General features: G+C 51.9%; 10 protein-coding genes across 10 annotated transcripts; 5 read left to right on the plus strand and 5 right to left on the minus strand.

Annotated features, from left to right (window-relative positions):
- Positions 1-1,211: 1,211 nt before the first annotated feature.
- On the plus strand, positions 1,212-2,142 carry N7506_002069 (Mpv17/PMP22 family protein; the record flags this gene model as incomplete). The annotated part of the gene is made up of 4 exons (XM_056951365.1): positions 1,212-1,352; positions 1,418-1,693; positions 1,771-2,037; positions 2,092-2,142. 4 exons carry the CDS (start codon positions 1,212-1,214, stop codon positions 2,140-2,142), a joined length of 735 nt encoding a protein of 244 aa, XP_056817280.1.
- Positions 2,143-2,671: 529 nt separating this feature from the next.
- On the minus strand, positions 2,672-4,037 carry N7506_002070 (DCN1 family protein; the record flags this gene model as incomplete). Its single annotated transcript, XM_056951366.1, has 5 exons — positions 2,672-3,095; positions 3,148-3,322; positions 3,375-3,448; positions 3,811-3,854; positions 3,954-4,037. The coding sequence occupies 5 exons, from the start codon at positions 4,035-4,037 to the stop codon at positions 2,672-2,674; spliced, it is 801 nt and encodes a 266-aa protein (XP_056817281.1).
- A 496-nt stretch (positions 4,038-4,533) lies between these two features.
- N7506_002071 (ribosome biosynthesis protein NIP7) lies at positions 4,534-5,298 on the minus strand (the record flags this gene model as incomplete). The annotated part of the gene is made up of 5 exons (XM_056951367.1): positions 4,534-4,557; positions 4,614-4,723; positions 4,778-4,827; positions 4,880-5,019; positions 5,068-5,298. The coding sequence occupies 5 exons, from the start codon at positions 5,296-5,298 to the stop codon at positions 4,534-4,536; spliced, it is 555 nt and encodes a 184-aa protein (XP_056817282.1).
- Positions 5,299-5,553: 255 nt separating this feature from the next.
- On the plus strand, positions 5,554-7,614 carry N7506_002072 (nuclear export protein Noc3; the record flags this gene model as incomplete). Its single annotated transcript, XM_056951368.1, has 1 exon — positions 5,554-7,614. The coding sequence occupies one exon, from the start codon at positions 5,554-5,556 to the stop codon at positions 7,612-7,614; it is 2,061 nt and encodes a 686-aa protein (XP_056817283.1).
- A 1,583-nt stretch (positions 7,615-9,197) lies between these two features.
- N7506_002073 (uncharacterized protein) lies at positions 9,198-9,689 on the plus strand (the record flags this gene model as incomplete). Its single annotated transcript, XM_056951369.1, has 1 exon — positions 9,198-9,689. The coding sequence occupies one exon, from the start codon at positions 9,198-9,200 to the stop codon at positions 9,687-9,689; it is 492 nt and encodes a 163-aa protein (XP_056817284.1).
- A 2,254-nt stretch (positions 9,690-11,943) lies between these two features.
- N7506_002074 (PT repeat family protein) lies at positions 11,944-16,271 on the minus strand (the record flags this gene model as incomplete). Its single annotated transcript, XM_056951370.1, has 3 exons — positions 11,944-13,569; positions 13,622-14,806; positions 14,859-16,271. 3 exons carry the CDS (start codon positions 16,269-16,271, stop codon positions 11,944-11,946), a joined length of 4,224 nt encoding a protein of 1,407 aa, XP_056817285.1.
- Positions 16,272-17,697: 1,426 nt separating this feature from the next.
- On the minus strand, positions 17,698-18,033 carry N7506_002075 (uncharacterized protein; the record flags this gene model as incomplete). The annotated part of the gene is made up of 1 exon (XM_056951371.1): positions 17,698-18,033. The coding sequence occupies one exon, from the start codon at positions 18,031-18,033 to the stop codon at positions 17,698-17,700; it is 336 nt and encodes a 111-aa protein (XP_056817286.1).
- An 884-nt stretch (positions 18,034-18,917) lies between these two features.
- On the plus strand, positions 18,918-21,238 carry N7506_002076 (transcription factor domain-containing protein; the record flags this gene model as incomplete). Its single annotated transcript, XM_056951372.1, has 5 exons — positions 18,918-19,156; positions 19,202-19,245; positions 19,304-19,544; positions 19,589-20,502; positions 20,556-21,238. 5 exons carry the CDS (start codon positions 18,918-18,920, stop codon positions 21,236-21,238), a joined length of 2,121 nt encoding a protein of 706 aa, XP_056817287.1.
- A 1,009-nt stretch (positions 21,239-22,247) lies between these two features.
- Positions 22,248-23,443, minus strand: N7506_002077 (putative MFS transporter; the record flags this gene model as incomplete). Its single annotated transcript, XM_056951373.1, has 5 exons — positions 22,248-22,621; positions 22,675-22,943; positions 23,001-23,172; positions 23,217-23,277; positions 23,324-23,443. The coding sequence occupies 5 exons, from the start codon at positions 23,441-23,443 to the stop codon at positions 22,248-22,250; spliced, it is 996 nt and encodes a 331-aa protein (XP_056817288.1).
- Positions 23,444-24,283: 840 nt separating this feature from the next.
- Positions 24,284-25,391, plus strand: N7506_002078 (isocitrate lyase/PEP mutase family protein; the record flags this gene model as incomplete). The annotated part of the gene is made up of 3 exons (XM_056951374.1): positions 24,284-24,773; positions 24,828-25,309; positions 25,359-25,391. 3 exons carry the CDS (start codon positions 24,284-24,286, stop codon positions 25,389-25,391), a joined length of 1,005 nt encoding a protein of 334 aa, XP_056817289.1.
- Between the last annotated feature and the right edge of the window lie 598 nt (positions 25,392-25,989).

The raw sequence follows: 25,989 nt of genomic DNA on the forward strand, positions 1-25,989 counted from the left end.
GATACCAGCCAGCCAAAGGTTAAACCAGGTTCTCTTGACAGGTTGTACCCCATACTCCGCACTGGGTACGGAGCATAATGAACGCAAGCTGCACAACAGCCCCTTCTGTCTCCAGTTCTGGTGGGGCGAGAATATGATCGGAACCAGATAACAAAGCAATAAAAGCCGGTTGCTATGCCAACCATGTATCAGAGATCTGTAACAGATCATCCACAATTGAATCCACCGGAATCGATACCATCATGCTGTCCTTACTGCGATATGTGCCAAAAAGTGGCCAGGATTAATTTGAAGCTTTGAAAAGGCGTCTTGGCGCAGGTGAAGAGAATGAATTGTGCAGAAGAGATGATTGGGCGTGCAGTGCGGAGTAAGCATTCAGGTCGGGTACCAAAGATGGTTCCATTGCCGCTTAAGAGCCGAGGGAAGCTCATTTGGACCGTTGCGACCGGTATTACTTTCAACCTCGGAAATTACCACTTGCGATTATAGATTGACTTTTGTTTTGTTCGCCTGAATTGGCTACACGGGTTTCAACAACAAGTCTCTGCCCCGTTCCCACAATCATTGAGAGCTTCATTCAGAGCTCAGAACACAACTTGGCACACTAAAACATCGCAATAGGGTACTCGCCGGCAGCCATTTTCCTCAGTACGGAGTACGGTGTCGAACCCGAGCTAATTGTGACAGTTCGGAATGAATTTCCGAAAATGGTGCAAGGGGGGAATATTTACTGTGCACGCAGTGCTTTGAACTTCGTACAGATAATCCAGAGACACACACACACGGAGGAATAAATTAAATATCGAGATCTAGCACGTAGGAGAGAATTGTCTGCAGTGCAGCCTAAAGATCCCCCAGAATCGGAAGGCGGAGCTGGCCGATTGGAGTTGCCGCCCACTCCGGCCCAAATACACTCTGCAACCGCCCTTTGGATTTATTGAACTTCTTCTCTTTTGATTATTTATCAATTTTGGTGAGTGAAATCAATGGAGTTGGGGATTGTGCAAGGTTCTACCAGTTCTACCATTGGCCAAATGCACCTCGGTAGTACTCCGTAGCCCGAGCCCAGCCACTTCACTTGCAAAACAATCCCGCATCAACAACCTCCCCTACGCTTTCCCCCAGTACCTCACTAATCCGGCTATTGGTTATCATAGGCGCGTTATTGACCCATTTTCACCGTTCCACTCCCACTCCTCTCCTCGGTCACAATGTCTGTCAAATTCGAGAAGGAAGTTACGCGAGTAACAGAGGGGAATGAGTCTATCAGGGCTGCGACGGGAGACCTGGCGCATCGTCTCGGAGACCGTCTCACTGGAGGCAAAGCCACTGGAGCAAATGGCTATCTTCAAGTACGAACCCATTCCCATTCCCTTTCCCGTTGACGAACCGCGACTGATCCCAATGGAACCACTAGGCCTACCTCCTCCACCTCCAGAAGAACCCGCTGCGCACAAAGATGCTCACCTCCGGTGTGCTCTCCGGTCTGCAGGAGCTGCTGGCCTCGTGGATCGCGCACGATGTCGGCAAGCACGGCCACTACTTCAGCTCGCGCATTCCCAAGATGTCCCTCTACGGAATGTTCATCAGCGCGCCCCTCGGCCACGTTCTCATCGGAATTCTCCAGAAGATCTTCGCCGGCCGCACAAGTCTGAAGGCTAAGATCCTTCAGATCCTCGTTAGCAACCTGATTGTACGTCTCGTCGATGCCACTTTCATTCCTCCCCTCGCTTGACCGCCTTTCCGGCTCGCTAACGCTTGCCTGTTTAGATCTCCCCCATTCAGAACAGCGTCTACCTGACCTCCATGGCTGTTATTGCCGGTGCGCGCACCATTCACCAGGTCCGTGCGACCGTCAAGGCCGGTTTCATGCCCGTCATGAAGGTGAGCTGGGTCACCTCCCCCTTGGCCCTGGCCTTCGCCCAGAAGTTCCTGCCCGAGCACGTTTGGGTACCTTTCTTCAACATTATTGGTTTCTTCATTGGAACCTACGTCAACACCCACACCAAGAAGAAGCGCCTGGAGGCTCTCCGCAAGGTTTGTTTATTATCCTCCCTCGATCGATGAATAATCCATCTAACTTCGCTCCAGCGTTACGACCAGCGCCGCGACCCCGGTTACGAGAAGCGCGACTACCCTTAAATGGGCGGAGTCCGCGATTGGTAAATAAGACGGAAGCTTCAGATACATACTCCGATGGACTCCTGCTTGTTTGCTCTATTTTCCTTTGTTTATCCCTTTTGTCTTTATTATTCTCCGGTGTTGATCTCAATCCATGTACACACCCATCATGCATCCTAGCATGTCGCAGATATCTTCCCCCTGATGTTATTACTCAATCTCATGACGAATGGCTTTATATCCTTTTTTCCACCTTGGGCTGGTATAAATAGATTCTTTGGATTCGTCTCACAACCACTCCAATCAGGCTTAATATCTCACTCACTACAGAGTACAGGTGAATCAATAAACCTTGGAAAGAGAGAAATTCAATGACCGCAAGGGGCCTTGGCATAATTGTATTGATATCGATTGTAAGATCATGGACCCACATTCCATTGATCCATAGATCCATAGTGGATAGCACAGATGCATGCACATGTGTCCCATATCCCGCACGTCAAAGTGGTAACCCATGAAACGAAACGCTCACACATTCGACCTGATGCACCTACTCAACCTCCATCTTGCCTCTCTTGGCCTGCACATAGGCAACAAAGTCATCAAGAGCGCCAGGCCACGCCCCATCAACACTCCACCATCCCATCTCCTCATCCTCCAGGCTCTTGCGCATGAACACTTCAACCTGCTCCCACAGGTCCTTGTTCACGGGCTTCTTCCCGCGGCTTTCGAGGAACTCAATCCACCAATCGAGCCAGGGCGTGGTTTCCGTGTTCCACGCGACGCCGCCGTGGTCAGTGGTGAAGAAGAGATTCCATTGATCGGCAGCGATTTCAAACTGCAAGTTACGCTGTCCCTGCATCCGAGAGAGAAGGAATGTATACCTGTAGACACGACGGAACATGTCTGGGTCTTGGGGGATAGTCTCTCGGATGAGCTTGGCGTGTGCAGTCATTTTGGCAAGAGTGTCGGCACTGGATATGTTAGATCAGTCTCTTGATGACTATTTGTTTTTATCAAACTTACTGAACTCCGATCCATCCGCGCAAGAATCCTTCACGGGTGAACTCGCCCATTGAGGGAGACTTAAGAAGCTCCGCGATGGCGAGACAGGTAACTTCATCAAGCTGCACGCCAATATCACCTAGGAAATCCATTGCACGTGTGATACCAATGGTATCGGGGCTGTCGATTGGGTCATCTTGGGATTGTTAGTATAACGCTAAATCCGGCGGGGCCTATGATATACAAACCTCGGTAGCTTTCAAAGATTCTGGTCATTTCCGAGCTCATGACTGAGTTGGAACCAACTGCGGCAGAGAAGAAACTGGAAAGAAAAGGTGTTAGCCACCGTGCAAAGCGAAGAATGTGCAACATGGCTGAGTGAATGGGTAAGTCACGGGGGGGTTTCTGAGCTCAGCGAGAGAATAAACTCTATGACTGCGTGGTCTGACCATCTTGAACGCAAACCTCGAAAGGCCACGATCAAAGAGGTGGGGTTTCAGATGAATTGGATGGTTCCCAAGACGGCGTGGAGAGAACGTTCCGACAGGTCAAGTGGGCTGCCTGCCCATGGTGCTCCGCGACGGCGACGACGACTCAGCGACGGGCGACTCATCCATGACGGGCGACTCATCCATGATGGGCGACTCATCAACAACTAAGCGAATAAAAACCACCAATACTTACGCATCAACGGCTTGTGGTAAGTTCCACCCACATGATTTCAGGAACTATACGAACATGTAAGTTTGGTTTCACCATCTTGAAGAGCATACTGTCTTAAGACTGCAAGACAGGACAGATGAACAGAATGTCTTCTGAAGACGTACCTTGGCGGCCACGGTATCTTTAGTCTGCGTCAAAGTGACGAACTCAGCAATTTGCTGCTTCTGGCTGCTTGAATAAGGTGGCATGGTGGGGTTGGCAATATTTGAGCCTCGCCGAGCACAAAACTGCAGCAGGAGGCGGTGAGGGATGCACGAGTTGACCGAATGATAGGTTCTGGCTGCGGTGTCTTCACGGTGTGGGCACGAGATAATCGAAGGGCGAACACACCGGACTTTTAGCTTAAGTTGGGCTATCATCACCGGGCTCTGGATTGATCCCCCGAAGGCCCGGTGCTATGCTGACTAAGCATCTGGTAAAATTATTTTGAAGTACAACAACCGCGATTTTCATTGACTATAATTATTACGATCGTGGAGAAGTGTTGCAATGTTTTTGTAAATTGTGCTGTTGGATATTTATGCGACGTTCAGCGAGACATGTCAATATATACCATCAAGTCATGGCACCGAAGCGACGAGGATGGTATCGTGGAAGATATGGTCAACTTTTGTAACATCAAACTAATCAAATGAAACTCCCAAACGCCTTTTCGAGGGTACGAATATGTAGTGCTCGGTGTGCTTAGGTGGTGAAAAGGGTGTCCTCCTAGTTGGTGTTAGCATGATCCTATGAGAAACAAGTATAAGGCTGATTGCACGAACCTCGCGGAGATATTCTCCTGTATCAGCCTGTCTGAAGACCACAACACCTGTGCCTTCCAGCTTCTTGGCTTCTTGGCTGGAGCGGGAAGTAACACCGAATCCGAGAGGAACTAAAGTCCGTTAGCAATGGTGTATTGGAAATCAACAACCGGGCTCCAACTCACCATCGTTCTCATCGACAACGACACATCCAGCGTGCTCGGGCATATCCTCGCTGTGATGATTATTAGTACAATGGCCTGGAAAATAGATTGTGGCGCACATACGAGTACTTCGAGAGATGGGCGCGGAGGACGTTGGAGCCGTAGAGGAAAGGCATAACACCGTTAGACTTGATGTAGATCTTGTAGCGGGCGTGGGAAGCGATCAGGTCCAGGCAGGTGAGGTTAAGACGGAATTTGCCGGTCTGTTGCGACATTAGCATAGATCAAGATCCTGGAACGATGCGCCGTACCTTGGTGAACTTTCCGACTTGAGTACCCATGGACAAAAGCTGGTCTCTGGGGATGCTGGTGCTCAGGTTGGCCAATTCCTTGTCGACGTAGTAGACACGGCTGCCCTGCAGTCGGAAAACAGAGAGTCTTCCATCTTCGTCGGGTGTGACAAGGGAGTTGAGCGACTTTCCGGTGTAGTGAGCAAGCTTGGTGAAGAGAGTGCGGGTCTCTTCTTCGGTGAGGGAACGCATCTTGGAAAACGAGAGGAGGGAGTCGGTAGATATTTTATTGAAACCGAGTAACGGAGCTTTGATGAAGTTTTTCCAATCAGCATGGCAAAATAATGTGCACCGCCTACCGCAACAAGAAGCGGTCCTGGAAAATTGTATGAGTGGAGCGGCAATAAGGTCCAATCAATGTCTTCCCGCCTCAAATTTTCGGGACCGCCTTTGCATTTGAAGACTATTTTGTTTCGAACACTGTCACCCCCAGATCACAATTCAAAAATGGCACGCGGCGCAGAATCCAAGCGGAGGCGATTGAGCCCTCCGGGCGATGACGAGGCCGTCCAGTCCAAAGCCGATATGGAGTGGGACGTTGAGCAAGATTACGAGCGCCGCCCGCGCAAAGTCACCAAGAAAGCCGGCGAGAGCGCACGACTGCCAATCAAGACCTCCGAGGGCTTCGTCCAAGCCGAAGTCCAACCACCCACACAAGATGAAGACAAGGGCGAGGAAACCGACAGCTTTTTAGGCACCGACGATGACGAGGAGGACGAGGAAGGCTCAGAAGAGGAAGAGGAAGTCGAGGAAGAACTCCCCAAGATCCCGATCAAAGTCCAAATCATGCAAGCCAAGGAAGAACTTGCCAAGATGGCAACTTTGATCAATGAGGAGCCCGAGGAACACACCTCTCTGTTCAAGACAATGGCGGAGATGGTCACAAGGAAGAACACCTGCCTCACAGTCAAGAAGCTCGCCCTTGCTTCGCAGGCTACCATCTACAAGGATGTCATTCCCGGTTACCGTATTCGTCCATTGAGCGAAGAGGACAAGACAGGCAGAGTGTCCAAGGAAGTGCGCAAACTCCGCGACTTTGAGCAGTCCCTCGTCTCGGGATACCGCAACTATGTCCAGACTCTTGGCACACTAGCAAAGAACTCAAGAGATGGCTCCATTGATCCTTCATTGAAGAGTTTCGCGATCAACATGGCGTGCACTATGCTTCTGGCAGTACCTCACTTCAACTTCCGCAGCGAATTGCTCAAGATTCTGGTAAACCGCCTAGCACGGAGAACAGTCGATGCCGACTACGTCAAGTGCCGTGATACATTGGAAGACGTTTTCGCAAAGGACAACGATGGAACCGTCTCTCTCGAAGCCACGGCTCTGATCGCCAAGATGATGAAGGCCAAGGATTTCCACATTCACCCCAGTCTACTTGACACATTCCTTCACCTCCGCCTATTGGGTGAGCTCCACATGAAGGCATCGCAAGACCGCGCCGACCGCGAAGAAGAAGAGGTGCCAGGCAAGAAACCCAAGCAAAAGCGCGAGTTCCGTACGAAGCGAGAGCGCAAGGTGCAAAAAGAGCGCAAGGAAGTCGAGAAGGACATGCGCCAGGCTGATGCCGTGGTATCCCACGAGCAAAGAGACAAGAACCAAGCCGAAACACTCAAGCTGGTGTTCGGTCTATACTTCCGTATCCTGAAGCTCCGCATTCCCCCTCTCATGGGTCCTGTCCTTGAAGGATTAGCGAAATACAGCCACTTGATCAACCAAGACTTCTTCGGTGACCTGTTGGAAGCCCTGAAGGATCTCATCAACCACGCCGAGCGCGAAGAAATGGGCGAGGAAGGTGACCAGGAAGTCACCCAAGAGGAAGACGACGAAGAAGACCAAACCACCATCGTTGAGACAGCCGCTCGCGATGCCCGTCGACGAACCCTTCTCTGCACAGTGACTGCCTTCGCCCTTATGGAAGGCCAAGACGCCAGCAAAGCCGCCGCAGGCCTCCACCTCGACCTGAACTTCTTCATCAAGCACCTCTACCGCTCCCTCTACTCTCTCGCCATGAACCCGGAAGTCGAGTTCAACCCCGACACCTCCCTCCGGCTCGCCGACCCCAACTTCTCCTCCGACGCCTCGGAGCTTGCCCAGAGCCGCTCCAAGAACAGAGTCAACTTCCAGACCCCCATGGTTCTCCTCCTGCGCTGTCTGCAGCCGACCTTGCTGTCTCGCGCTCATGGTAACCCGCCCCCTGCACGACTGGGTACTTTCTCCAAGCGTCTTATGACTACTTCGCTCCAGCTGCCGGAGAAGTCTGCTCTCGCTACACTGGCGCTTATGAACCAGGTTTCGAAGTACCACGGTCGTCGGATCTCGTCGCTTTGGCATACTGAGGAGCGGAAGGGTGATGGTGTCTTCAACCCCCGGGCTAATGATATCGAGGCCACCAATGTCTTCGCTGGTACGGTGTGGGAAGGCGAATTGCTGCGTCTGCATTATTGTCCGCAGGTGCGGGAGGCGGCAATCGACATTGAGAAGATGATGAACAATTCTAAGTAAATACTCTCTTGTGAATAATATTATATGCAAAATCTTCAGCTACGCAGTTTACGTCTTTTCTGGATCTTGTTCATATGTACAAATTTCCTTGATTTTGTTTTTCTTTTTTTGGACTATGTACAGAAATAAACAGTAGCACAAAGGTTTTTTTTTTTTTTTTTTTTAAGGGTTTTTTGTTTTTATTTTTATTTTTTTGTTTTTCTGTTTTCTTCACTGACGCCGTACTCTGACATCACCGGCCTCCGTGGTTGGCCATTCTAGTCCCTGTGAGGAAGGCTAGAACCACCAACCACGGAGGACTCGGTGGGGGAGGGATCACCTGATCCCGGGAGGGAGATCACCTCCCTGATGGTCTCGATGGTGTCATCGTCCCACTGGCCCATGGAAGGGATATGAATGACAGTCTCCGCGCTGGAAGAACGGAAGGCTGGTTGGAGCATGCTGCCAGGGTATTGCCCTTCAGCAAGAATGGGTGAGGTGGCCTCGGAGTGGCCCTGGACATTGGTGTTGTCCCTAAGGGCGGCAGAAGCAGATTGAGCCCCGGCACTGCTCGTCGACCGGAAAGCAGGGTGAATCATGCTCATGGGGTATCCGGCCGTGGGATCGGTGGGTGAGGTAAGGACAGAGCTGGTCCCAGCGTGGGTGGCTCCCATGGAGATGCCTGGAGCATGCTCAGCAGTGTCATCACCTTGCTTTGGGTGGCGAGGAGAGACGGCCAATGGGCTCTTAGGGCTGGATGGCTCGGCATCGCGGCGATTGCGGAAGCCAAAGTTCCATCGCTTGCTGGGCTCATCACTGGCCATGCTCTTTTCATTCGCCTCCTTGATGAGCTTGCTTGCACTGGTGGTGCGAGGAGGGCTTTGAGGCGAAACAGGGTCCACATTGGGCTTGCCTGCGCTGCGCTTCAAGGAAAAATTGTGAATTGATTTTTGCTTGGAGAGGGGGGGTGTAGTGGGTGTAGTGGGTGTAGTGGGCGTGCTGCGAGCGCTGGGGGCGTTGGGAGAAGCGGGAGAAGCGGGAGCACCAGGAGCAATGTTTTCCTGTGCCGAGTTGGGAAGGTGTATGAAAGGAGGGACGCCCGGGCTCGTAACACCAGGAGCCATCTCATCCTCTTGGGCGACACGAGTCAAGCTGAGGGGATGCTCGGGAAAGGCCATGGTAAGGCCGATCTTGAGGCGTAAGATAAGCTTTTTCTGGGCGGCCTGCTCTTTCTGAAGCTCTTCCAGCGCTTCCTCAAGGAGCGCGAGTTGGCGACGCTCGGCTTCAGCAAAGGATTGGCCCTTACCGTCCCAGATTCTCGGCAGGCAGAGATTGAGCTTTGAATTCAGATCGCCCTGAGATGTGACAGTTGCATTAAGTCTGGAGCGGATTGTCTCCATATCCTCCTTCAGCTTCTTCGACGCGATGCAAGCGTTTTTGGAGTCCCGGGCAATTCCAACCCCCTGGTTGAGACAGTCATTGAGTTCAAGAGAAAGGCGAGATATGTTCGCAATATTGGCTGAACTATCCCGGGCCACAGTGTCGATGCGCGTGTTGAAGGTCTTCATCATGTGCTCGGTTCGCATGATTTGTTCCTGTGACATATGGCTGATGCGCTTGTTGAGTACTTCAGTCAATCCGTCCGCGCGCGCATTCTGGGTCACGGCCGAGATGTCGATCCTTTCATTGAAATTGTGAACTGTATTCTCGATAATCTCGTTGAAGGATTCGGTCATGTGGTCGTAGCGCGCGTTATGGGACCGGGTAACGTTTTCGAAGCTCTCGCCAATGCTCTTGACGGTGTTTTCGTACATCTCGTTGAAGCATTGGGACATACTATCAAAGCTCTCGTTGTAACGCAGGTCCATGGAATCCAGGCTATCGTTGAAGGTCTTGATGATCCTGTCGTCTTTCTTGCCTTGCTCCTCGAATTGGTCATCTGTCCATTTGGTCCTGACATCGATCTGCTCATGCATGATCGTGTTCATCTTCTCGATGCGGGCAACCTCCGCGGGCAGCTTTTCGAGGCGGGCAACCTCAATGGGCAGCTTCTCAAGGCGGGCAACGTCCATGGACAGCTTCTTGACAAGGTCTGAAAGGGCCTCGCACTTTGCCTCGAGGGCACTGATTCTTTCGTCCGCCATCTTGGTTTTGCTTGGTGAGACGAGGGGGAGACGGAAGGAGAGACGGGAGGAGAGACGGGAGAGGGAGAAAGTTTGGTGGGAGAGATTTTGGTAGGGGAGACTTTGGTGGGGGAGACTCTGGGAGTGCGAGGAGGGAGGGTCATTCTCCGCAGACCGGAAGGCACGCGAACTCCATGGTGGTGAGGGCCTCTGCAACGGATCACCAGGGCAGGCGCTCGCTTCCCCAACAGCCCGAGAGCCGCCTCCCGGCGCGATTTCAGATTCGGACCGCTGACAGATCCGACTCTCAGCACTGAGGGGGCACTTGCTGCCTGCCCCGGTTCAATGGTCTCGTCGGACCCAGAGGATCCGACGTTCTCGGTGGGAGAAGGCTGGGCCTTCTTGGGGTCTATACAAACACCAATGTCAGTATTAATGATCATTCATCTCAATTCTGATGCCCAATCCAGTCTCTGATGATAGACGACAGGATATCAGGTGAATATGAAGTGAGCCCATTGCTGCCAGATACTAAGCTGCCAGTAATTGGGATGTAAAAGCCTGAACTATCACAGACTGAATACCCAAAGCCTGAGCTGTCACAGACTGGGCTGCCATTGGCCGCAGTGCCCAGAATTGCAATGCTAGAAACTTGTAATGCTCAGAGCATACAAGCGTTTCAACATTCAACTGTTCACGGCCGCAAAGGCACCAAGCAAGTCACGAAGCAAACCAACAAGCAGTGAACAAGCAGTGAACAAACAGTGAACAAGCAATGAACAAGCAATGAACAAGCCATGAGCAAGCAGTGAACAAGCAGTGAACAAGGAAGTGAGCAAGCGAACAAACAAGCGAATCATCCAGCAAGAGCCAGGCAAGAGCCAAGAGACTCACCAGCGACCGACAAGCCATATTGACTCGTCGACACTGTGATAGGCTCAGGCATCCATTATGGATATTCTCAAACTCAAGCAACATTGTGCGACATGAAAGAATGAATGCAAGAGGCCGAAAGACCATGGTCAGGCCCGTGGATATCCATCCACAGAAGGACCATGACTTTGGAACATGGGAAAGGACAGGGACGATCTCAGAACGAATGAAAGGCTTTGACTTACTTTCTGTCTGCTCCATTGGCTTTTCCTCTGCGGAATTCATCGCGATTCGGTGGCGATCGAAGAGGTGGCGAGGTGGGAGAGAAGAAGAACAACAAACCAGGGCGCGACGGCGCCGAACTAACACGCAGGGTGCAGGGTGCATTTCCCAATATCGAAGGAGCGAGCTCGTTAGAGCTCGTGACAGCACCATGGTTAATCCCCTTCGTTCTTACTTCCATGCCCATGGGTCACGCGATAAAGCGATAACCCCCCTAGGGAACCTACATGGAAAATCATCATGGACTTATACAGGCTGGTCAAGATTCAACGAATCAAAGGAAAGCAGCTATGAAGAAACTCCTCCGCAGGATCCAGGAGGCTAGGTGGCCTTTATAGACCTATCTCTCATCAATTCAATATGAGATTACAAAGGAAATCCAGCAAGCATTTAACAAAGGATCATGACCAGACATACTTGCATGGGTTGGACGCTTCTGCAGCAATACGCAGCAGCAAGTGTGCTTTTCAAAGGACAAAGAAGACTAGGTTATACAAAGCCTTGACAAGCTGGAAATGTACAGTGAAATACTACTACAGGCAGAGATTGATAGAGTAAAGATTCATGGTTCATTAAGTTCATAGGTGACATTAGGTACATGCTGGGTCAAAACTGCAACAGAGTATGCCGAAATTCTATCGAAAAGCCCAATTCAATTGAGACAACATGAGCCGACAAAAGGAAATCATAAAAAAATCAGACAGCAAAAGGAATTCGTAAAGGTACAGGGGAATAAGGGGTAAGATAAGCTTGGAAGGTTGAGTTGTCGTTGGGTTTTGATATTGGCTTATACTTCGGATAGACGGAAGCGGCTAACCGAGCCGGGTATTCACGGCTATTGCCGGAGATTGATAACCGGGCCGACCCTAGTCAAACGACCGATATCAAGCGAAGAGGGAGCGCCAGAACATCCAAGCCGGAACCGCAATAACAGCAACCCAGAAAAGAGTACTGGTTACCAATGTTAGTAATGTGCCTTTAACGACTGGTTCACCACAACACAAGGTATTCTTCTCCTGGAATTGTATGATTTGAGGTAGGGGATGTCATTTGGCGTGCAGATCATGTGGGCTTAGTTTGAAGGCTTTTTTCCACGGCGGAAAGGTGCAAAGATTGTACCGAAAATGCCTCCAAACACAGTGCGAAGGATAGCCTTCAACCAATTGTCTGTGGCACCATTTAGAGAAACAGCTGTCACTGACCGGTTCTGGCTCGGCGGGCGAGCATCCTCATCATTGTTCTTGGGAGAAAGGCTGTCGGAAGGCTTGTCGGCCTTGTCGGCGTTCGCGGGCTCAGGTGCCTTGCTGGCCTTGGCAGTCTCGGACTCGGAAGCAGGAGCCGCGGCGGGAGCGGCAGTTGTGGATTGGGTAGTAGCGGCGGTCAACTGGTCGGTAGAGGGCTGGTTGAGCTTGTTGAGCAAGGCTTCACGGTCACCAGCGAGAGCTGCGAGAGCGGGATCAGTTTCGAAGGACATTGCGGATGGTTGTTGCGTGTTATAGAACGGTGCTGGCTTACTGTCTGCGGGCTGGGTCTCGGTAGATTCCTTGTCAGCGCCGGTGGTCTTCTGTTCCTTGGAAGATTCGGCGGACTCAGAGTCCTTGTGAGAGGCAACGGCAGCTGCGGCTCCAACACCTGCAAGGGCGGCGGCGGCGGCACCAGCTCCGAGCAGTTCAGTGCTCAGGCCGGTGTCCTCCTTTTGCTCCTCCTTGGGGGCTTCAGTGGCCTCAGGGACAGCGGTGTCTTCCTTCTGCGCCTCAGGCTCGGAAGGTGCGGGGGTTTCCTCAGCAGCAGGAACGGATTCCTTAACTTCGGTGGGCTCCGCAACGGTCTCGTCGGCCTTGGAAGTCTCCTCAGCGGGCACTTCGGCAACAACCTCAGCCACAACGGGGGCTTCGGATTGGGTCACAGGCTCTTCGACAGTGGCTTCGACGGTCGCAACCTCAGTAGGATCCTGAGCAGGAACCTCAGCAAGGACTGGTTTCACTGGAGCAGACTGTTCAATAACAGAAGCCTTAATGGGCTCCTCCACATCGACCTCCGTGGTGGAAGTCTCAACGGGAGTCTCATCAACAGCGGCCGGCTGTTCAATGACAGTTTCCTCAACAACAGCGGCCTCGGGCTGAATCTCCTTGGCAGTAGATTCCTCTACAGGAGCTGCCTCCTCAGGCTGAGCCTCAGTAGCCACAACAGTCTCTTCAACCTTGACAGGCTCAGCGACGGCTGCCTCAGATTCGACAGCGGGCTCGGCGACAGCGGGTTCGGGAACAGCCGCGACTTCGACAGTCTCTTCAACAGCGACGGGCTCAGCAGCCTCAGCGACGGGCTCGGCGACAGTCTCGACAGTCTCAGTCACAACAGCAGGCTCCTCAGCCTTGGCTTCGGGGACGGTCTCAGGCTCAGCGGCAATCTCAACTGTCTCAGTGACAGCGACAGGCTCCTCAACCTTCTGTTCAGCAGTAGAGGGCTCTTCGACTGCCACAACCTGTTCAGCGATGGGCTCCTCGGCAACAGCCTCAGCAACGACAGCAGCGACAGGGGCTTCAGTAGCAGCCTCGACAGGCTCCTCGACCACGACCTCCTTGACAGATTCCTCGACAGGAGTCTCCTCAACTGCGCGGGTCTCGACAACGGGCTCAGGAACAGCCTCAGTCTCAGCCTTGACAGGCTCTTCGACAGCGGCCTCAGCAACGGGGGGTCTCTTCGGCAACAGACACCTCAGCCACAGGCTCAGCAACGGTCTCAATATCGACCTTAGCAGGCTCCTCAACGGCAGCCTCGACAGCAGGGGTCTCAACAGAAGCAACAGGCTCCTCGACCACTTCCTTGACCTCCTCAGCAGGAGTCTCGGCAACAGTCTCAACAGCGGTCTCAACAGCCTCCTCAATTGCCTCAGCGGCATTTTCAGCCTGGACCTCGACCTCCTCCTTGGTCTCAGCAGCAGGCTCGTCGGCAATCTCCTCAGCCACAGCCGCAGTAGCAACGGCAGCGGCGGCGGTTGCAACAGCAGCAGCTTCGGGGATGGAAGAGTCAACAGGAGCCTCGGGCTCAGCAGCGTCGGTCTTGGCAACTTCAGCAACAACCTCGTCGACAATCTCCTTGGTTGTGGCCTCTTCGGACTGAACGGGCTCGGCGGTCTCGACCTTGTCGGTGGACTCCTCAGCTGCAGGAGTGGCCTCGGTTGTTTCGGCGACAGGGGCAGCAGCTTCGGGGGTAGGCTCAGCAGTCTCGACAGGGGTCTCAGTGACCTCAGTGGCAGCGACCTCGGCGGCAGCAGGCTCCTCGGTCTTCTCGGGAGTAGCCTCGACAACCTCAGCCTCCTTGACAGGCTCAGCAATCGATTCCTCGGCGGCGGGAACGTCAGCGGCAGGGGTCTCGGCCACCTCCTTGGCCTCAGGCTCAGGAACAGTTTCTTCGGGCTTGGCAGCCTCGACAACAGGTTCCTCAGCAGCAACCTCGGTCTCACCGGGAACAACGCTGGTGTCGGCGCTGTTCTCGGCCTCGGTGACTGGCTCCTCAACAGTCTTCTCGACCACGGGCTCCTTGGTGGGCTCGGACTCCTCAGTTGCCTTGGGCTCCTCAGCAGCAGGCTCGACGGGAGCTTCCTCGACAGGCTTGGATTCTTCAACGGGGGCCTCGACAGCTGGGGTCTCGGCGACAGGCGCCTCAGCAACCTCAGGAACCTCAGAGGCACCCTCGGTCGCAGCCTCGGTGGCCTTGGGCTCTTCAGCGGTCTCCACTGCAGGCTCAGCAACAGCCTCGGCGGTCTCTGTGGCCTCGACAGCGGGTGTTTCGGCTGCGGCGACGGGCTCGGAAACCTCAGCGGGCTTCTCCTCAGCAGGTGTAGCCTCAACAGCCTGAGCTTCCTCGGCCTTAGGCTCTTCAACCTTGGGCTCCTCGACGACAGGCTCGGCAGATTCCTCCGCCTTCTGCTCGGCCTCGACAGCGGGGGGTTTCAGCGGCGACAACCGGCTCAATCTCCTCAGAAACCTCAACGGGCTTCTCGGTGGACTCGGCCTCCTCAACCTTAGCTTCCTCGGCCTTAGGCTCCTCAACAGATTGAGTCGAGGCCTCAGGCTTAACCTCCTCAGCGATAGTCTCGGTAGCCTCCTGCACAGCAGACTCGGATTCCACGACCTTAGGCTCCTCAACCGACTCAGTAGCCTCGGTGGTCTTAGGTTCTTCAGTGGTCTCGGCGGTAGCCTCAGGAGTAGCCTCGACAGCCTTCTCTTCCTGAACAGGCTCGGCGGAAGAGTCGACGACAGGCTCGGTGGTCTCAGGAACGGTTTCGACCTTTTCGGTGGGCTCGGCAGCTTCCGCGGCCTTGGGCTCCTCGACAGATTCAGTCTCCGGGACAGTCTCGGTGGCCTTTTCGGTGATAGGCTCGGCCTCGGTTGACTTGGGCTCTTCGGTAGCCTGAGCAGGGGTCTCCTGGGCGATTTCAGGAACAGCCTCGGCCTTTTCTTCGGCCTTGGGCTCTTCGGTGGTAGCCTCGACGGCTGGAGTTTCCTCGACAGTCACTGGGGCGGTTTCGGGAACAGCCTCGACCTTCTCTTCGGTCTTGGGCTCTTCGGTGGCAGCCTCGACTGTCTCGGGGACGGTCTCGGGGGCCTTGGTCTCTGTGGCGGGCTCCGAAGCTGGGGCCTCGGCGACAGGCTCAGGCTCGGCAACAGTCTCTGTCTTTTCCGGAACTTCGGTGGCCTCCTCGGCCTTGGGCTCTTCAGCAGCGGGAATCTCCGCAGTCTCAACCGGCTCGGCGGTCTGTTCTGTGCTGACCTCCGCGGGAGCTTCGGTCTTGGCTTCCTCCACTACAGGCTCTGCGGCGGGGGTCTCGACAGGCTCAGCAGCCTCTGTAGTCTTCGACTCCTCCACGGCGGGCTCTGCGACAGTCTCGGGGACAGGCTCGGCGGCCTTGGCCTCCTCTGGGGTATCTTCAGGCTTGGATTCTTCGATTGTCGGTTCGGCAGACTTTTCAGTGACCGGCTCGACAGTCTCAGCGGGAGCATCTTCCGCAGGCTTTGACTCTTCGACGGGTTCGGCGGTGGCCTCTGCGATTGGCTCGGCCTCCACAGGCTTGGATTCTTCTGTAGGCTCTGTGGGCTTCTCCGTCTCAGCGACAGACGCCTCCTTAGGGGTCTCAACGGCAGACTCAGGCTCGGTAGCCTCAGTCTCTGTCGCCTCTGGCTTATCAGCCTCGGTCTCTTCCGGTGCGATGGAGCTGACGCTCTGCTTCTTCTGCTGCTTCTTGGCCTTCTTCTTGGCTCTCTCCTTTGCCTTCTTCTTCTCTGCGGCGGTCATGGGGACCTCGGGCTCTGCGTCGGCTTCGACCAGAGTCGCGGTCGACTCGCCGAGGTCCTTCTCGACGATCGGGTCGGTGGGGATCGCCGTTTCAACGCTCGCCATGGTTTCGTTAAAGTCGTAACAGATTTTTCTCAGATTAGGGGGGTATCACAGATCACAATTTGACCAGCAAAGATTAAACACAGTGTACAAAAATCGCTCAGCAACTCAGCAACTTGGTATGGAGGAATGGGGAGGGGAGGAGGAAAAATCTGAAGCTCTACAACGGTGACGGCACAAAATGTGGGTTGGCACAGAAACAACAGGGTGGGTGCTACGAAGAGACGAGTAGCAGCCCATCCTGCGACGCCCAATCCCCACTGTTGTACTAGGTACCCAATATGCGGTGTGGGTGCCGAGGCTTCCCGGTTGACTTTTTATTGCTTCTTCTTGGTTGATTTGTATGTTGATCATGGTGAGTTTACTTTGATAGACATTAACTTATACTGCAATTGGATATGCTCTTTATTCTCTCAAAGTAACAAAAAGGTGCTTCTCCCGTAGAAAAAGTACAAACAAAAAAAAAAAAAAAAAAAAAAAAACACGCTAAAAGAAAACAGGTGCATGCCCCACCCTTATCCACCAATCACCGACCAGCTAAACATGAGTCATCATGTGCTTTGGTCGATCATGTCCAGGGAAATAGCCTCTTCCCATGGGCCCATTGTGGACTCTCCAACTACTCCGTTCACTTTCTCCTTTTATATGGGGATTCACTATCTACGGATCCTGCGGAACATATCCTGACGCTGGTGGGGATCGTATATCCTTTGGGCTGTTTATTGACAAAACAATGGAGCTCGTGCCAACGGTGCGCTGCTAACTTTACTAGCTTCCCTTCCGCCCTCTGCTAGTCTACCTAGTCTGCTTTGGCACTTGCACTGCAGATGGCGTGCGTACAAGGCCATAGCTCCTGACCCTCGCATCACAAGACCTGCAGAACATCACCGCTCCGTCGCTAGCCCGCTTCCTTACCGCATTTTGGATATAAGTATGGAGTACTTCGTATAGAGTGTTGTGCTCAGTACGGAGTACTCCATATCATACTGATGCCGGATGTTGAAGGTTGCATACAAAATACGGAGTTGGTACTTTGGCTTCCCGATCCCGGGTGCACGGTCTTATCGTGAACGGATGCCTGCATCCTGCACTTCATTGTTCTTCTCTCTGGGGACCCTGCTGACAAGGATGCTCCTGGTTCCCAAGTTCAATGGAAAATTATATGCAGGGCAGATCCCCCCAATTGCTCAATTATCATCATGGTAGATCGAAATACGAGCCGGCCGGGAGCCGGATAGGTCTACGAAACATTGAAATCATAACTGGAAGCCGACGGCCGACAAATTCCCGCATCGCATCCAGTACTGTCTTCTTCTGCCGTCACAATCTTCCAATCTACTAGATAACCAGATCTTCAGCATTCCAAGCTTCACCACAAAGTGACCGAAATCAATTACATACCAATCGAAAAAGTTGAAAGCCTCCATGACTAAGTCTGGATGACTCGCGTCTCACGCATCAAAAATAGTGTAGTGTTTACCGAGCCCGAAGATTCAGTTATTATCACGCCGCCGCGCCTAACTCGGCCCTCGGAATTTACGATCGTGGAGTCTTCCACGTGGCGCACGGTGCGCTGACTGCGTTGAGGACGAGACATGATCACTTCGGCGAACAGGAGGTAGAGGGAGCAAACGATGTTCACCAAGAGCGGAACTGCGATATTACGGTGTTTTTTGACAACGTAGAGTTCGATGGTGTTCGCGGCGCAGAGATATGCCAAGAGAATGAGCCGGATGATAAGTTGAATGTTGTTACAGATGTTCATGATGAACCTTGGAATCGGTGATAGCAGTGCGGGTTTGACCAATCAAGCTGGTCTCTGGAGATGGATCGTGTAGGTTGAGGAAGATTCCGAATGGATGACAGCGGCTTGGTTGTTTGATAGATGGAGTGGGTGTGGATTGGGAAGGTCTTGTGTATATTCCGAGGTCTTATATAGGCAAACTTTCAGGGAGTTGTCTCAATATTGCTCGTGGAGAAGTACACTTGAGACTCATTTGGGAGTTAGATAAAGTGGATGATCGTGATGCTGTTCCCAGATCATATGCATCGAGGCGTCTGCACTTCCGTTATCTTCTTCTGATGAGATCCACTTCATGTACCAAGAACCACATCTCAGGAAAAGGGAGGTCGAGCGTCTTCCTGCTTGACGAAGAGTCCGAGCCTTGTGCCATGGTGAGAACTGCCAATGAATCTGACTTGTTGCCTCGATGGTCGGGAGTGCTCCGATTCTTATGTTATCGCTTTTCAACAGCTACGCTTGTTATAATGGAGCTTTGCTTCTACTGTAGCGGCATATTGAGTTGTTTGAGATGTCTTCTGTTATGATCTGCTTTTTTTGGGCTCTTTAGTTGGAGCCGCTGAGAACAATTCTCATTCAACGTGCCTCTGGCGTTGTAGAGGCCGCATTGTAGGTAGCAATCGATGACTTTCCAAGAGAAATCAATCAATATTCAAAGCCAGGGGATGGGCAAGAAGCTTACACACAAGCCATGTGGTATATTAATAATGACGAACCACAGTGTTGAATAAGAGATGGTCGAAATCAAATGGAAGGACATACTCATTGGCTCTGGCGTGTGGAGCCGAGGTCCCGAGGAAGCGGGTAATTCAATCAAATATCCGCTTACCCTCCACCACATACGCACGATGCGCCCTGCAATAACGACACGGCAACAAAAAGGGAAGGCTCTTGGCGAGTACAAACGTACTTATAAAGCTTGCATTCCTTGCGCTAGACGGAAAGTCAAGTGCGAAAGTGAGGGTGGAAAATGCCGAAGGTGTATCACGAAGAAACTCGACTGTACCTATACTTCCAAGAAGCCATGGTCGAGAGATCAGGGCGATCGACCAAGTGCACAGGTAGAAAGGGAATACTCGGGGCCGAGGTAAGTTTTTGAAATATTTGGAGTATTTGAAGCTGACGTTCCTAGGACGCTGGGGTCAACGTCGGATGGGAATAGCCGCGGCGGCCCAGGTACGTATGCTGTGAGGATTTTGGTTGGGAACGATGATCCGGCTAACGTACACAACAGACTCATCTATCAGCAAAGATGGACTGTCGACATCCGTGCTCCAAAGGGTTGTTTCGAGCAACAGCGATGCCATGAACATCTTATTCGAGGCAGCTCTCCAAGAGTCGGCTCACGATACATCATGCCCAGCACAGGTCGCCCCTGAGCTGACCGATGCCGACGTCCTACGAATCTGGAATGCATGTCGATTCGTAAAAATGGGCTGGTTCTCCGCTTACGAAGCCATGGAGTTAATGGATCTGTATGCCATCTGCCACTCAGTATGAGCCCCGCTAACCCAGGCAGGTTCTTCAGGAATATGGCTCCCCTCTCACCAGTCCTGACTGACTTCTTCGCCTCACATAAAAATCAATACTACCTGGTAACCCAAGAGCCTATGCTTTGCTACACGATTCTTATGATATCCTCCCGCTATCACACCCTCCCCGGTGTGGGAGGCTACTCGCGCTCATTCTTTATTCACCATCGATTATGGCAACATTGCCAACACCTCTTACTCCGAATTACACTCGGCCAAGAGAAAATATCAAAAGCAAAGACTCGAACGATTGGCAGTATTGAAGCGCTATTACTGATGTCCGAGTGGCATCCTCGGGCCTTGCAATTCCCGCCCGAGACGGACGGCTGGGACTCGGATTTTATCATGACTAGTCCCGACATCCGCGACCCGCCTTCCACGGAAGATATCCCTGTCTCTTCTCGGTGGCGGGAAGATGTGGTCGAGCCGACTAAAAGGTTTGAACGGATGTCGTGGATGGTTCTCAATTCTGCATTGGCGCTGGCGCATGAACTTGGTGTTTTCAGCTGCTCTGCGCGACTTGCGAGGCAGGATGACTTGGTTGGTCTTGATGCTGAAAGGTATCTCGAGTACCTGGAGGTTAGACGTCGGCGATTGCCTAGTTTACTTTTCACGTCTATCAATTCTTTATCTTCGAGGTTAGGGTGTACTTCGCCTATGCCTTCGGAGGTTGGTATATCTATGCCAGAAACGAGGACTTCGTTACTTTCTATTGATAGGGATTGGCTGTTGTTCATGAGTGCGTGGACTGAGTTGATGAAGTTGACCAGCTCGGTTACGGATACTCTGTTCCCGCTTATGAATGTCTCTAATGACGGTACCTCGGATACATTCATCCCGGTCCTGGATAGAAAACAGGTCTTGCTTGCAAATTGGAAGCACAGATATCTCGCAATCTCAGGTACCGTATTCAACCACTGTCTCTTTCCGGTTACCAGCTACTAATATGAGCAGATTCGGGTCTCCCTTACACCAGCACTCTATTCATAGAGTACCAGCACCTCCGAATTCTAATCAACTCAATCGGAATGCAAAGGATCGTTCAAAGAGTACTACAAAACAACACACAGCACCAAAACGGCTCAACAATCGATTCTTCTTTCATCGAGCGCGCAAGACAACTAGATATGACAACCCGAGAGTACAGCTTCATCGAAGAGGTCATCGATGGCTGTTGCCAAACTCTGGAAAGGGTCACTACACTAGGTGAATCCCTACATTTCTCACCAATGAGAACGTTATTCCGAACAATCAGCTCGTCAATTTTTCTCATGAAAGCCCTCGCACTGGGAGTCCGCAACTCGAAACTCCAAGAAGCTCTTCAAATTCTAGACCGGGCTATAGCCGCACTGCTGGATACAGACCAGGACGATGTACATCTGAAATCGAGATATGCGGCTCTTCTACAGACGCAAGTTTCGCGCTTGAGAGAGAGTCTAGTCTCTTCTTATTCTATTTCTCATGAGCCTGATGCTTTTGATGTCTCTATGGACATGGATCTTTCCGATGTGTCATTCAATGGTTGGTTGTCGTTGCCTTTTGACTCCTCTATGGCACCTTTTGGGTCTACTGGTGACTTTGATCGGTTGGACGGTGTTGATTTAGACCTCGATTTCTTATGGCAGTTACCGCCTTGAGCTCGCCGATGGGACCTCATGATGGAGCAGGGCAGTGTGAGAATTACGCTGGGGGTCACCCAAGCGATTTATCAATGCGAGCTATTTACATGGAGATTGTCCTCTTGTCACGGTCGCCGACCCAAAAGTGACCGTGGCTCTAGACGGTGTCCTGGATTAGTCAGATGAGCAATCTCGAGTGGTCAGATGTCTCATAGGATGCCTCGGTTCCAGAGAACTTCCCAATCGGGTAATCAAGCAAGGTCGAGAGGCCAGTAAGGGTATAAGTATATTGTCAGAGGTGGGATGGTCTAGCGGTGCGGTACAAACCCGCATCAGCTGGACCGACCTGCCTCGCGGCATTATTCACAAAATATATGCCCGTCGGGTTCACGACTCTCGACGGTGGAATATTTTTGTCTCCGGTTCGACTCCCCCTTTGCTCTTTTTTCGTTTTCCCTTTTCATCATTTTGAGATATTTCTTCTGCAACCTTGGAACATGTACACTTCAGCCTGGAAATAAATTGCTTGAACACATATAGCATAGTACCTACACTAAACCCCCCATATCCTCAAATCAAATACCTAAACTTAACATTCTTATCTCCATCAGTAACATCAACTCTCTCATCCCCAACAACTCCATACAACCGATCCCTCCTTAGATTCTCTCTCCTCAAACTAAAGCTCAGCCCCATCGCAAGAATAGCAATACACCCCGTCAACGCACTCCCAATCGCACACCCCTTCGTATAAAGTGGCTTATCAGCATCCGGAAACACAGAACTGCTAATCAAACTAGAACACTGTCCAAAAATGGCCAAAATAGCCATCCCAGCCCCCTTCTTACTCTCCCCTCCCTGGTTATTAAGCAGCCAAGTAACATTCAGCGCCAGTGCCGGGAATACTCCACAAGTAGCAAGCCAGATGCCAGCGTACCTAGCCGCGGTCCTCGTCTCATCCACGCACGTAAGCATAATGTATCCGATTGTGCCGATTATTGCGAAGAAAGTGATCAGGCCTCCGCGGTTAGCCAGGCGGTCTGAGAGGGAATGCTGCTGCTACGCAGCAGAGGAATGAGACTAGGTATGGCGGTGCGGAGAGGCCTTGGGCATTGATTGATGTGTAACCCATTGCTTGGAGGATTGAGGGGAGGAAGTTGGATAAGCCGGCGAAAGAGTAGTTGCAGCAGAAGTGGATGGCCATGTGGACATAGTTTTTGTAGTCTTGTAGTCCGCTCAGGACCTGGGACCAGCGGACTTTGTTTTTGGCGGTTGTGTCGAAGTCTTGTAATCGCTCGATGGCTTCGGTTTGTTCGGTTTCTGTGAGGAATTTTGCGGTTCCGGGGGAGTCAGGGAGGTAGAAGTATACTACTACGGAGAAGAGGACGGTTGGGGCGCCCTCTGGTGTGTGTTAGTGGAAAGGAGCTGGTGGTTGAATCTTGCGTGCAACAGACCTATTATAAATAGATATCTCCATGACTCCATTGGACCTTTGATATGGGTGATACCGTATGCGAGGGCTGATGCAAAGCAGTTGGCGACTGGGGACATGCCAAGGAGGAGAGAAACTCTCAGCCCAAGTTCTTTTCTTTGGTAGAAGAGAGACAGGAAGTAGGGGGCTCCGCATCCGAAGACAGACTCAAAGATCCCGAGGAGGGAGCGCGTGGCGAGGAGTTGGGCAAATGTATTGACTGCACCACTGCACATGGCAGCTGCACCCCAGCTAGAAGACTGTCAGCGATCTAGTCATCAGCACCAGGAGATCCGACACATGACTTACCATATGCAAAGAACTGCAATGTAAGAGTGGGCAGGCAAGATCTTCCACAGGACTGTCGACCATTCAAACACAATATAGGAGATGTAAAACGCATAAAGAACCCAGGACCATTGATAGTCACTCAGGCCAAGATCGGTGTCAAGGCCTGCGGTCTTTGCATTGCCGATATTTCCTGCCAATGTGAGATTTGGCTAGATAGAGACAAGACCGACTCACCTCTGTCCAGGTATGAGAGGATGTAAAGAGCACAGACGAGGGGAAGTACGCGTCGGTCAAACTGATACTCGTCAGTACGATCAAACACATGGTGAGGGTCAATGCACCTTTCTGCGAATGGAGGACTGTCGTTCTTCGGGGACAATCCTCAAGTCTTGCTTTTCCATATCACCAGCTTCGATATGCTGAGCAGTTGGATCATCTTCTGACTTAATGCTTCCTGGCATTGTATGTAGTATATCAGATAATTATGGGTAAGTTCGGGTTGAATTTGAGCTTGAGTAGAAGAGGGATAATCCTCGATTGAAATACATGTCCTCTCGTAGGTCAATGCGTCTAGCAGTCTCTTCAAGTCTCACAGGGGATCATTTTACCCCGTGTTTATGTCCTTGGCACCAGGAATTTGCGGGGTCCCCATGGGGGTTGGGAACGGTAACCTTCGAGTGCCGTTGAGTGCCGGGTTCCCCGCAACAGAGCGGATAATCTTATTCAAAATATCGCAGGTGAAAGGCCTTTCGTGTCTTTAGATGCTGTCTTTGTTGGAGGGGCGGATATTCACAAACTCCCACTCCGGAATTGGCCAACCCTCCTGAGCCCTGAGCCAGGTTCATCAATGGAATCATCATTTTGTTTGATGATCTTGATGTTTGCTGTCTCCGGCTAGATTCTCTATTGTTCAATTGAGTGCTTGGTATTGCTATTATGTACCAAGTGATTCGCGCCTGCTTTGTCGAAGAATGGGCAATTGCATGTCCGGGACTCCGAAACTAGATTTTGAATGGCGTCTTCAGGTCGAATGTGCCCTGGTGACCAGTCATAACATTGTTAGACAGTCTCTTTCCGGCTATCCTCCAGGAACAAGAGCTTTGGATCGACCTATGAGCAAATATCCACCGTCCCCGCATGGAACGAAGATCCCGCAGTGCGGATATTAAATACCCGCCCTCCACTGACTTCATGCAGATGCAAGTCGCCGATGTCGCACGCAGCAAACGATTTAAGACAGACCAAGGACCTGCTTTCTGCTATCCATCTTTACTCCTCTATCCGCCAACTCAGCATTCACCATGTCCACCAGCTCAGTCCCTTACCCCTTCCAATTCGACGCCCTCAAGGAGACGACTCCTGGGTCCCGTAATGGAGAAACCACAAACTGCACTCTGACCTTGAAGAACGTCCGCGGTGCAATCCCCTCCATCCAAGCCTCTCGCCTCCGAAGCCTCATGCTAGAAGCCCACAACGACCCCACCAAGATCCTAGCTCACGCCTGCACCTACGATGGCCTATCATCCCGTCTCGTCGAAGAAGCTGGCTTCCCCATGGTCTTCCTCGCCGGTTACGCGGTCGCTTCCTCCTACGGTCTCCCCGACACAGGATACATCGCCATGGCAGAGATGTGTGACAAGATCCGCGACGCCTACCGACAAGTTTCTCTCCCGATCGTGGCCGATGGTGATACCGGATACGGAAGTCCCATGAATGTGAAGCGGACCGTTGAGAGTTTCGCAGCTGCCGGTGCAGCAGGAATCATGATCGAGGATCAACAGTGGCCGAAGCGTAATTCATCCATGTTCACCTCCGTTCCTTGACACCTCAACTGACTTTTCATAGGTTGCGGACATACGAAAGGTAAGAGCGTCGTGTCGCGCGGTGAAGCCTTCGCTCGCATCCAAGCAGCTTGCGACGCCCGCAACGAAGGCCAAGATATTTTCATCATGGCTCGGACGGACGCTCTGATGCATGGCTGGGAAGAAGCCATGGCACGAGCGCAGGAGTTCAAGCGTATTGGAGTCGATGCTATTTTCGTCGAGGCACTTCCGGATCGGGCGGCGATGAAGCGCTGTGCGGAGGAGCTGGATATTCCTGTTTTTGCGAACATTATTGAGGGCGGTAAGACGGAGAATTTGTCTGCGAAGGATCTTGCTGAGCTGGGTTTCTGTGCTGTTGCCTATCCCTGGTCGTTGGTCGCTGCGCATCTGAAGGCAGTTCGCTCTGCGCTGGATGGGTTAAAGAAGAGCATGACTGTTGGGGCGCCGCCTATGATATTGACTTATGATGAGGTTTGTGAGGGTGTTGGGTTTAACAAGTACTGGGTGAGTGTCTTGAAGTAGGTGGGTCTGGATTTATGCTGACTTTTTGCAGGATCGCGAGGAGAAGTACAAGTTTGATTCTTGAATGTACAAAGAACTAGAGCATTATTCTGGGGGTATAACATGACTTGTATAGCTTTGCAATGATAGCTCTCCTGTTATCCATGGATATCTCCTGGTCCATGTGGCGGTCAAATGATAATACCTCCCGTAAGGTACCTTTTCCGGTGGGCCCAACCCTTCCCCTGTGTGACGTCGTTCTGGTTTGTCAAAATAGAAGGAGCTTACAGCTCTTTATCATAATGTGCAGTCCTTTACTGGCACAAGTTATCTTACTATGCTATTCTAACGACCACATTATTCCAAGGCTCCCACGTTCTATTTTCCTCGGGTGGGGTGCAAGTAACCTAGTTGAACACCCTCAAATCTCCGGAGGCCTAAAGGCGTCACTCCAAAGACGATCTTAACTTTTTTTACATTTCTCCCTGTCCATGTTTCGGTATGTGTAAAGTGATTTGAGGATAAACTACTATATGGCGTGCTCCAAGGTGGAAAATCACGCAGCGTTAAGATTTGAGAGTAACACAAGAGACGGGCCAATAAGACCAAATAAGGCCAGATACTAACTGCAACAAACACCAACAGGCAACAGTATTCAAGACAGCATATATTGGGGCTATACT

This window comes from Penicillium brevicompactum, assembly GCF_028827555.1.
Source record: "Penicillium brevicompactum strain IBT 35665 chromosome Unknown utg000001l_segment0_segment0, whole genome shotgun sequence".
NCBI classification, from domain to species: Eukaryota; Fungi; Ascomycota; class Eurotiomycetes; order Eurotiales; family Aspergillaceae; genus Penicillium; species Penicillium brevicompactum.